This window comes from Mycteria americana, chromosome 4 (genome assembly GCF_035582795.1).
Source record: "Mycteria americana isolate JAX WOST 10 ecotype Jacksonville Zoo and Gardens chromosome 4, USCA_MyAme_1.0, whole genome shotgun sequence".
Taxonomy (NCBI): Eukaryota; Metazoa; Chordata; class Aves; order Ciconiiformes; family Ciconiidae; genus Mycteria; species Mycteria americana.
In genome coordinates, this window is record NC_134368.1 from 47,831,708 (window position 1) to 47,843,833 (window position 12,126).

Below are 12,126 nucleotides of genomic sequence, written 5' to 3' on the forward strand. Positions count from 1 at the left end.
GCTTCATATTTCTCATGAATGTTTAGCAAAAATAAATGTGCTACAACCACTGCTTTTGGATAAAAACTGTTGCTTCTTTCACTCAGCTTAAAAAGAGCCTTCAAAAATAAGTTTCGCTAAATGCTAACTGAAACATCATTTGCCTTAGCCCTGTTTATATAAAAATTTTCTCATTCTGCTTCTACAAAAAAGACCTTACATGTTCAGTTCCTGTTTAAGAACTACTTAATAAACAGAATGACAAAAGATCTGTGCTGAAGGAATACATACTGCTAAGTGACTTACAAAACAAATGTTACAAATAAAATGAATAAAATTATAGTAGGGGTTTTTTTAAGCCACCTGAGTGTCAATGTACTGCAAAATGACAAAACAGCTTCTGATAACATTACACTCTAGAAAAGTAAGGAAGTGAAGAGACTGACAGCTAACTGAAATGTTCCACTTTGGCTTAAAAACAATGCATTATGCCAGGTCCTGCATATTCTTAAAAATTAGCTGAAATGATATGAGCTTGTGCAGATGTTCATATTTCAGGTTAAAAGTGGTTATTTTGACTGAACATAATGTTTTCTTATTTGACCACAAAAATAAAAGCCCCACATATCCTTTCTCCCCTTTTTGTAACTACATGACCTTTCCTGTTACTCATGTCTGCTCTAGTAATGCTGGACCCTTCTGTAAACTAACCAAATTCTCTGCAGCAGCAGCAGTCTGTCCCAGAAAATGAAAGTGAATCAGAAAGGACCTGGAAAAAGGAAGAAGTGGAGGTTCCCTCCACCTCTTGGTGGCAGCATGAGTTATACTAACTCACTTCGTCCATGGAGCTATAATACCTTTAGGAAAGGGCACAAAGAAAACATTCCCTATACACTTCAAATAAGTATTGAAGCTAGTTAGAATGTTAATTGGGTTTTCTTGTTCCCAAGTCAGCTTTCTGCCTGCTTAGTGAGCTGAACTCCCTAAGGGGAGCCAGTTCCAGAAGGATTGGAAAGGCCAAGGCCAGCACAAGGGGAAAAAGGATAAGAGCATAATGCCAGAAAGCAAAGGGAGAAGAGGCAATGTGATTATTCCCTTCAGCATCAGCAGTCTGGTTGAACAGTTCAACTTAATCTAGCCTCACCTTCAGAGCAGATCTTTCCTGCATTGGGAAGATGCTAGAACAAATAGACATCATCTTCAAGTCTAAATAAATAAATAAAATCAAGATGTCTATGTTTATACAACAAGAACACCAGGTCTACTAAAGATATAAAACACTATGAATAATTTTTTTTTTTTTTTTTTTTTAAAAGAAAGCCACAAGTTTGGAACAGCTTACAGATATCCTGGCAAGTTTTCTCCCCAGATTCTATATTGAGCTTAAGTTTGCTTTATTTTCTCTTACATTGGCATATAAGCTACTTTCCTTTGGCTTGTTCAACATTTCTTCCATTACAGATGCGAGACATGGAGGCAAGGAGATCTCTCTTACTTAGGGGAAAGCAGACTCGTTTGTTTCTGGAAAAAAGCCACAAAAAGTTTGTCCCATTCTGCCCTGAATCAGTATTTTCAGTTAATATAGATCTCCAAACCCTGATCTTTCCAAAGAAAGCTTTGGGTTCACCTTTATAATAATCAGCATGCATACATGTAATAACTGAAGAGTGACCTATTTATTTATATTCAAAAACTACTTCAGTTGACCTTAAAACATTTTTGAAAATGACTAACCACTCACTACTTCAGTGCAACATATACAGGCTAGAGAAACAAAAAGGCTGAAACATATCTATATACCTATATATCTATCTGTATTCTTCTGCTTCTTAGATCAGCAATCCTGAATGTAGAATACTTATTCTAACCCCCTTGGGTGTTAGAATTTGGAAAAAGCTGCCCTGAACCATATTTTCAACAGCTATGCAGCAGTAGAGACTCAGATATTAGAGACATGCTAGCACACACCTGAAAGACACCGCAAAGAAGTCAAAGAAACACTATTCATACTCCATATTACTTTGATGTAATGCTTGATCTAGAGGTCATTTACAAGTAAAGCAGAGGGTTCCCCTCTCCATTCTTCCCCCACTTCACAGCATTCTCTCCTGCCTGCTCTGCAAACTATTACTACTTGACCCACTAACACAGGAGGCAGCAAAAAAAATAAAAGAGGGGAAACTAATTAGAAAACTAGAAAGAGAAGGTAAGATTATTTAACCTTAACTGAAAAGAAAGGCAATTATCCTTCATGCCTCAGTTTGCATATACATAAATCTTACACATCAGAGTCCAGAATGTAGATTCAGTTTCAAACAACAGGGAAGACTTTCTGGAATATCAGTCACCATCATCAGCAAGAATAAGCTTCTAATGGAACTTTTCCAATTATTTACAAAAATAGCCTTTCAGGCACATGATTATAAATCTAATATCAACTAAAAATGTCCATTCTCTGTCAAAAATCATATATACCAAAAAAAGTTACATGCATACCTGTTTTGTAGCAGTCTAGTCACTTTGCTCCCACAGCTGACACTTTGGTCTCTCAAAGATTTTCTAATCCTTTCATCCAATTTGGTACAAGAGAGATTATTTCCAAGTGGTACATCGTTGTTGTTTCTTGCTCTTTCTATTTGTCCCCCTGTACCATTTGTAGCTTTTGGTGTACCCCCACACATTTTCTTTCGCTACAAATCTCTTGTAAAGCTCCCTCAAAGAAACTAAATATCTGCTGAAGAGATACAGTCTCAAGCGGATTTCTTTACTATAGATCAACCATTAACAATAGTAATTTACCATCAGCTTTCTTCCCTATACAGGAACACAGTCTGCTGAATTTCCTGTTAGGGGGAAAAAAGGTAAAGAGATCTTCATATATTCTATAAGCCATTAATGCAGAAAGACAGCTGTAGCTGATGTACTGCTGCAATTATTCCAGACAGAGGAGTAGACATGACTTTCAAGTTTCAGAAGCCATGGTAGACTTGCTCTTGCTGCTTTAAGAGTTTTTCCTACCAAGCCTGGCGCAAAGCTGTAGCAGATACAACAGCTAATATTGACTTTAACTATGTTTGTTTCCTGCTCTGTGATTAGGTAGCTGGCAATTATGTAGTCACAAGACTGAACCATATGGCCTCTTAAAAAAAAAAAAAAGCATAGTTGCTTTTGCAGTGACTCGCCCTTAGTTGCAAGGTTGTTCTAACACTGGCTACAACACCCTGTTAATGGCTCTCATGTGAGCAAGTGTCATCTGACAACCCCTAGCAACCTCATATAGCTTAGGAGCAAATAAGAATCTGTCACCACTGCCATATGGTTATCACTTAAAAAAAAAAATGACCAACACCAAGAAACTAGATATTCTGCACTGTAATGCTTTTACTTTTAAGGACAAATAGTATTTACACTTGGCCAAGAATCTGAAACTACTATTTTGAAAAGGTTTTTAAAAAAGAAGGGAAAACAACAACCAAAAAAAGTTTGTCACAGACATCAAGTTGGTTGATGAGAATTTATAGTCATGTGCCTATTAAAACAATTTAACAGCAGTACTGATGACAAAAATACCTAATAAAATATTTCTGACCAAGAAAATTTAAAGTTTTTAAGCAGAACGAGGGAACCTGATGTTTTGTTCAGGCTCAGATAATTCCACTGCAGAACAAAGTCCTCTTCCTCATCCCTGCTTTAAAAAAAGTTATCGATACATGTCTGCTCATAATTCATGTCTTACATAGCTTCCCCCCATCAATAAAGTTTTAGACATTTTATAAGATAACAGCCATAGTGCTAGTTCCCTTCCAGACTAAAAAGGGAGAATAACTTCACTAATGGTCACCCAGAAATACAGCAGTAGAATTAGAAAACAGTAAGATTTCAAAACCCAGTGCTACATGCTACCTGCTAAATAGCACAGCACCCTTCTTAAAAGGATTTTGTAATCTCAGTAAACCCCAACCCCTAAACACCGAACAAAAGTCAAGTGGAAAACTAGAGCAAGGTTAGGTTCAACAACTTGCTCAGTTGCAGAGGGAAGCCTGCAAAAAAAGCTCAGTTTCAATTCCCAGAGTAGTGACAAGTACTAGATCGCAATTACTCCTCCTCCTAAGCGAGGGAAACAAGTGAAAAGCTTTGGCCTGCTCTCAAGTTATTCAAACGATCTAGGAGAGGGCAACTCCTAGCCCTCACCTCATTGAGAAGGACTAAACATCAGTGTTCCTAGTCACCTTTGAAGTGCGAATGAAACAAGAAACTGATGGCCAGATTCCTACACTTAGACTAAGATCAGCAACTGATAGCATTCACTTCTGTCCTACCCTTTCCCCAAACAAAAACAGAAACAAAATGCTAAAACATTTCATTAAACGACCACAATATTGGATTCACATCGGAGACTAGAACTAGGAACTCCTATAAGCTCACTAAATAGACATGCTTCACAACACTACCTTATCTGTACATTAAGTCATCTGTAGAATACTGTAAATCCCAAAATACCTAGGGAATTACCACTGAAAATCCACAGAAGAGTTTCTGAAAGAAATGCAAACCCACACCTGGAAAACACCCTGAGTCCAAGGAGTAGATAATACAGAAAATGGAAGAAAGTGTTCTGCTTTCCAGATATAATCCTCTGGGATGCAGAGTTTAATCACTCTTTTTCTAGGCTATGTGACAGCATGTCACCTGCTCTGTTTGTAGGTCATTTCCTGTCCTTCACATCCACTGCGAGACAATTGTCTAAATGATTTCAACTCAAGGTAATACTTTAGCAAGAAAATTTGGGGTGGGAGAAAGAGGACATATATACAATGGAGTTATCTAATGAAGAATAATTTTCTGTAGAAGCTACAGCTGTCCACTAAAACTTAAGCACTGTTTTCAAATCTAACAGAATATTTGCAGAGCCCCCAGTAAGGTTTTATTTTCCAAACAGCTTTTAGAAGCAGGCTAGAGAAGTGTAGGAAAACAGAAAGTTTGAATCATACCTGCTGTTTCAGTGAGCATTTGTTTTTGCAAAACATACACTTAGCAAAATTGATACACAAAAAATGCCTGTGACCCAGACATTCAGGATGAGTGCCAAAACACATGTTTAAAGGTGAAGTGGAATCTATTTTTGATTGCTTAATGATGAATTTCCCTCTTTTAGTCTGTTGAATAGCTTATGTAGAAGATGTGGGTTCCCTTCCTCCCTCCCAATTTTAAGTATTTACCCTACACTGCTCCTCCTCTTTTTAAAACCTTGGATACAGAAGAGTTGTGCTGATGCCACACCACATTCTTTTTCCACGATGATTTAAAGTAGTCCTAATATGGTAAAGCACTATTAACCTCAGATGAACCACCTTGTTCAAGCATGATACATAGTTACTAGTTTCACACAAGTTAGGCGGGATACATTGCAGATTAGTCATGCAACAAGTGAAGGAACATGTTATTTGAGCACTTCTCTCTCTCTCTCTCTGTTTAGGTTTTCCTGTAGAAAGAGTTCTGGCAGAGAAAAATAAGTTCTTCATATCAGATCACTGTACAGAAAGGTTATATATTTTTTTTTTAAAGATAACTTTATATGTTACTATATGAAAAGCAAAACATCATTGGATATATGTGTTCACTGAAAAGTTAGAATTCCACAGACTCCCTGCTTAGGGGAGGAGAATATACTGGATTTTTGCAAGGTTGGAAGCATTTTTCATCATCTTTGTTGCTAGAAAGCAATACCAGCACATGTACACACAAAAAAATGACCACAAAACCCACACACACCTGATAAAGGCTAGCAAACAGATCTCTATAAGTTAAAGTCACCATAAATTGCACACATCAGCTTTCCACAAACATCAAGAACAGCCTATTAAACCAGTGTTTCACAACTCAGCCAACTTTCATAAGTTTGGATTCACTGTTCATTGGCTTATCTGCAAGTCAGAAGTTTGGGAGCCAGGTTTCATACATTGTCTCAGTGATAATGTAAAAAAAAAAAAACCTAACCAACCAAAAAACCCAACAAGAGCAGTGTGTTTGAAGCAGTACCATAAACAGCACCAAGACAGTGCTCCGAGTTGCTAGCCCCAGAAATGGAATTCCTCATTAGCAAAGAGAAGAGCTCAAGACTTGATTGCACAAAAAAGTGTGTATATTTAATTGTGGTTTACCATTAAGAAAAGTGTGTTTATTTTTATTAAACTAGGGCTTTTAAACAAAGAAAAGTAAAGTATGCAATAAGGTTAGCACCCTAGATCTATCACCTAGTCCCTTCCTCAGTACAGAAAGCCTTGCTTAGTCTTAATCAACTTTCCCCCTTCCATCCCGCTTTCCCCCCTAGCTTCTAACACCCAGGAGAGCTCAGATGATGTAAGTTAAGTCAAATATTTTGCAGATGTTGTTTCATAGTAATAATCTTTATCATTCAAAGAACTGAAGGTTTACTTATTAATTTAATGCTCGTTAGGGTTTGGGGTTTTTTTTTTTCCTGTTTATCTTTTTAAAGGCACCTCCAGCAACCAACTTCCAGCTTTCACTGGAGCCAAACAGGTTGAGCCAAACAGCAGCAGCCGGACAGGAGGAAGAGGCGCTGGGTCCAGCGTCCCTGCTGAGCAGCGGGGCGCAGGCCGCCCGGCCGGCAGGGCCGCCCCACCTCCTCCGGCACGCAGCGCCGGGTCTCAGCTCATGCATCATTCCCATGTCACTTGTTCCAGTGGCGCCATGTGACTGGGCCAGCGTCCAGGAACACAGCTACTAAATACAGACACTGCCAAGGCACGTCCGAGAACTGCCTCTGCCAAAAACCGAGATGAATAGAAATCTCTTATCCTACCAGCTTTACTGCCTCTGCCTTTCCCCACCTTCTCTTGAACAGAAGGAAGAACTACACATTGCACATCTGAAGGAGAATTTTGAGCAGTAACACAAGGCAGAATCTGGTATTTATAACACTGTACCAGCTCCTGTTGCATTTCAACGCTGTATGAAAGTACTGAGGGATCTCAGACCTTAGTATCTCCTACGTAAATGAGCAGGCCAGCACAGACATCACCACCACACCTCAGGGGCGGTATCCTGAGGCATGGGTTTGGTTGCCTGCTCTTTCCTGTTCCTTCTCCCTCTTCTGTAAAGCCCTATTTTTTTTTTTATTCCATAAGAAAAAGTCTGTATGCAGCTTTCAAGCCTCTGTTCAAAGGAGCATTTTTAGAATATGAAAATAAAAAAGCATGACTAAGAAACAATATTATTTATTAGACATAAGTAAACGCATCTTAATGCCAACTGATACAGAGATATGAACAACATTGTTTGGTGTGCAACACCCCTCACCCCGCCCCCCCGATTTTTCTAGTTAGCTGAAAAACACTCCTTTTGCTAAAACGCACAAACACCTTCACTCAAAGTAACTAAAAACACCTGCATATTAAAATAAGCAATTTCATTACAAATTTCCTCTGCTTGTGAATGAAAAGGCTACATTCACACAAAGGCTTTGTAAGCTTCAGAGGACATGGCATTCTCTCACAAACTTTACAGCCAAATAAGTTTAGGGTACTCTCTCCAGGGGTACAGAAAGCTTTGCAAATCCCTTCCTCATCCCTGTTCTGAACATGCACTCCCACTGCTCAAGAGAATGCTCTCAAGCAGGGCTAGAGGCAAGTGCTATTGCAAAGTGCTCCTGAAATTGATTCAGAAGGGGTCAGTTTCAACCAACCCAAAAGTGCATGTTCAGCAGTATGATTTCACTAAAAAAAAAATATATATATTAGAAGTTACCTGGTTCTAGGTGCAACCTCCCAAATTCATAATATATGAAATAAAAGCTATCAGATGTGGCTGTCTAGCAGTGCTGAGAGCTGAAGCAGCCCAGCTTTTTTGATCAGCTAAAATAATATTGGTGAGCCCTCTGTAAATGGTTATGTTAAACTGTTTTAAGAGCAAGACAGGTTTTGATTCTTTTAAAATAGAGATAGTAACTGAAAAGTTAGTCTGCAATAATCAGGAAAGGAATGAAGAAAAACTAAGTATGTTGAATTTTAATGAAAATTTACTGATTTACCCAACTGATGAGGATATGGGAAAGAACACATACACAAGAAGCCATGCTTGATCACCCAAAAGTTGCTATAGCATGAACAGCAAAGTCCATCGCCTCTGTCTAGATGAATGCCAGGAAATCCTGACTTAGATTGAATGCAGTGATAACACAGATGGATATAACGTCAGCTCCGGCATTTTTCACTAGTTATAGCCAAAAATATGTTTTGCTCCTCTTGTTGTTGTTATGATAATTTGTCTATTCCATCCAAAACAGTTTCCTTAACCCTCTCTTGGAGACAGCATTGAAGATAGCTTTCCAGTAACTAGCACTGAATCTTGAAGGCTTACATACATTTATTTCCAAGTTTCACTGGAAATGGAAGGAGGAGCCACAACTTAGGACCCCGTACAGAGGATCAGGGTAGCTAAATCACTCATACCATAATACCTTCTCAATTAAAAAAGACTACACACGAAACCAACCAAACAAACCACACTCCTGCAGCTGACTGGCATGGGCAAACCTAAACTTACAGCAAGACACTATGCAAGGGATTTATGTTCTGTTTACCACCAATTGCATAGGACTTTGAATGTATAAATAGTCATTAAGTTATGAAATAGCCTCTTGCTTAAAGCAGGCCAACTGCTCTAACTACTTACCTAGGATCCTAAACATTTTCTCAAAAATACTGGTATTATATTAGACTTAAAAGTTTATAGAGCCAGGTTGATACATAATTACAGTTGACCACACCCAGTAACATGGTAACATTTGGCTGGCAAGTAGCAGTCTATCAATCATGAAATATGCAGACAAAAAATAAAAATCAGAAAAAAGAGCAAAGTGGAATCTTGTCATGCAATAGGAAAATGCTTCACACACTGAATAGTCAGTCATAAACCATAATTTCTAAAATGTCAGTCAGCAAGCTTATGCAGTAATTACTTATTTAGACAAATTAGAAACCTTTCTCCTCCTGAGAAGGTAAGAATTGGTCAAGCTCCTTCAGTGTTCCCCAGTAAAACTTTGTGTAAGAAAGTCCTTTATAATGGGCCTGACTTTCTTCCGAGATGAAGTCTACCAGAGCAGACTCACTAGGAGCCTTCTTAACAATTACAGATTCAGGACAACTTCATTAAAAAACAAACAAAACTCACTTTCTTTTCTAGTCAAAATAGGGCCCAAGGACACAACTCTAATGAAGTCTATACTCAAGCAACTTTTAGTGCTTCAGTAATGCAAATGAAAAGCCACTGTTTCAATCAGATTTCTAGTTCACATGACAACACCACATTTCAATACAAATACACAATTATTTCTTTAAGCAGTAAACAAAATTTAATTCAGAGGTTCAAGTCATCTTTGACATTCCACCCAGGTGTTTTTTGCTTAAAAACAAAGAAGTTAGGCAGACATAGTATCAATGTATACACAGGTTCATTGAGTTGACTGACTGCTTCGAAAAACCCATGTCCACTACTAAATACAGTGCTCTGTTCTCATTTTCCTCTCCATTGCATACCTACCCCTGGACTCATTATCCAGTCCAGCTATACATAGGCATTTTACAGTCACCAAGTGCCACCATAAAGTGACAAATAGAAAAAGCTAGTTTTCAAATATGCATTATTTTCCTAGTTCCATTCAAAAGCATTCCCAAACATTTTCTGTCTGTAAGACTGCACACAGGAACTTCTGAACATAAGACATTTAATACCTGAATTGTTTCCAAACTAAACCGTACTCTGATCTAGTCCACAGTGGATGACTGACTTATATCCTCGAGTCTCCCAAATACTGAAGTTGTCAGGTGTTACTCACTCCAGAACTTGGAATCATACGTGAAATGATTTTAGCGTTTAGTAAGCACACTGTATATCCAGAGCCTGATGTCATAAACATCTTTATAATCAGAGAGGGTTAATTTTTCCAACTCTTTAACTTAACATTATTTAGAAACTCTTTTAACAGTTGGTAAGGCAGAGGTTGGCACCCCTGAAGATGTTTCTACTGGCTACCATGCGAGAGCAACCTTTCTCCAGGCTAAAAGCCAAGATCAAGTAAGAGCTCAGAGGCATGTCACTACAGTTGTCTGCCAAGTGAACTAGTTACCAATTCCCAGCTCTTTATTCCAGCCCTCTCAGTGCAGCTGCGGACTAGAACATGAGCCCTCCATAACCATTACTGCACAAAGTCTGACAGCTTAACACAAACTACTGTAAGAGATGGTTATATCACTGACCTTTACACAGATGTGATTCAGGAGGGCTCCAACACTCTCTATTCTATAACACTACTGTGGAAGTGACAAATGTCCAGCAAATAATCAATTTCAGCACAGCATGGGAGAAGGCAATAGCATCTTGCACCAGTGCAACCATTTGCCAGGACCAGAGCCTTAACACACAGGGACTGACGTCGCTGCTGCGCAACTGGGCAAAGCGGTTTCTGCACGTACCTCACTTCTTCCTTGTGCCTGCACCACAGGTCACCAACCTTCCTTTCTGGCAGCTCGACAGGTCTCTGCCCAGCTTGTTTAACCCAGTCATGTTAAACAAGCCAGGACTTCAGAAACAAAAGGCCCACAACGTTTCCTAGAGTAGGTTTTGTCTTAAAAAGCACAACTCATTTTAGAGTGCAAGTTAGAGAGCAGAGCGTTAAACATGAAGATTTTAGAAGGACCTTTTGTGGGAACATGAAAGGAAAGGCAAGGAAAGATGATGGACACAAGCACTCAACTGTTCAGCAATAGTTAGATGAGTTCATGTGTCCATACATAGAAACACAGAAGACAGACACAAAAATTTGTCTTAACATAAGCTAATTCCTTTGAGTTGCAGATTTTAAAAAACTTTCATAACTGTCTTTTCCAGACAGAGAGGGCTTTAACATTACAACATTATATTAAATTCTGTAAAATGATCCGCATTCAGTGAAAGAATAACAATTTAAGAATAACCTGCTTAGAACTATGTATTCAACAGTTTGTAAATCATTGTCGTGGTTTAGCTTCAGTTGGCAACTAAACCTCTCTGAGGTTTCCTTCAAAAACATCATCTAATGTACTCTACTGAGATTTGTGCCCCTGAAGCTGTGCATTCATGTACCCAGGCCCAAAAGTTGAGCAATTTCTGGTGTTCGATAATATCCACATTCAGAGTTCAGTGCAAAGACTCCACATAGAAATCCAGAGCACCGAGTTCATTCCAGCCACCATTTTCTTTCATAAAAGTCAATAAACTTAATGACAATAAAAGCTAAGAGTTATTATGTAAGAAACTTCCTGACTTCATTATAAAAGATAAAGTACTATAGTACAGTAAAGTGTTCAGATTTCTAATTTGAAAGTGCTAATACCAAATTCAGCCTGTTAGCACCTCTATTAGAAAAGTAAATAAATATTGTCAGATTGTTTACTTAATACAGCTGATTGCATTAGCTCATGTGGAATTCCACTGAGCACCTTGAAGGAGAAAGTTGAAATGTATTGCACTGAGGTGAGAACATGCTGCAGAGAAAGCTCCATGCTGATTCAGTAATTACATCACACATAGTTGAAGTTTCACTTCAGCACAGTCTATGGAAGGAAAACCATGAGTCAGTTTTAACAGCAGCAAGTGTGATGTAAAACTCTCATGCCCATTTCGCAGTACAATTCTAAGAATCTCACCAATATCCAGGAAGTGTGCCGACAACACAGAGATATTTTGGCTGTTGGTCATGTAAAAGTACCCATACTTGCCCTAATTGAAGTGGGAAAGGCACAGGCACTATAACTGAAACTCCTAAGCTAGTCCTCTCAGTGCCTCACTGAGAGGAATGCTTTGCCTTGCAGTCTGTGCTGAAGTTTGTCTTGTGACCTCAATCTGGTATATAAAAACATGACATTCCTACAGCATTCGAATGACAAACACATACAAATAGGGCAAATGGAGTGAGGCAAGAAAGGCAGCAAGCCCTGTTAATATAAGGACAAAGCAGAACAGAGAAGAACCTGAGCCTGAAGATTAAGAAGTGGAGGCAGAGCACACACAGGAGATGATTCGTGACAGGCAAAGGTGAACAACCACATCCATGCCTGTTAATCAGATCAGTAGTAATCTCACACTATC

At 38.7% G+C, this 12,126-nt stretch overlaps 1 protein-coding gene across 6 annotated transcripts in view; it reads right to left on the reverse strand.

Moving 5' to 3' along the window:
- Window positions 1-12,126, reverse strand: part of FNIP2 (folliculin interacting protein 2) — a 52,951-nt gene that overhangs the window by 33,830 nt on the left and 6,995 nt on the right. For 2 of the 6 annotated variants that reach the window (XM_075500369.1, XM_075500366.1), the window contains exon 1: window positions 2,476-2,675. The exons of 3 other annotated variants lie outside the window; for them this stretch is intronic. In XM_075500369.1, coding sequence (XP_075356484.1) covers window positions 2,476-2,660 — 185 coding nt within the window. In that variant the 5' untranslated portion in view covers window positions 2,661-2,675. Of the gene's footprint in view, window positions 1-1,387; window positions 1,411-2,475; window positions 2,676-12,126 lie in introns of those variants that run through there. One more of the 6 variants, XM_075500370.1, reaches the window with a different exon arrangement.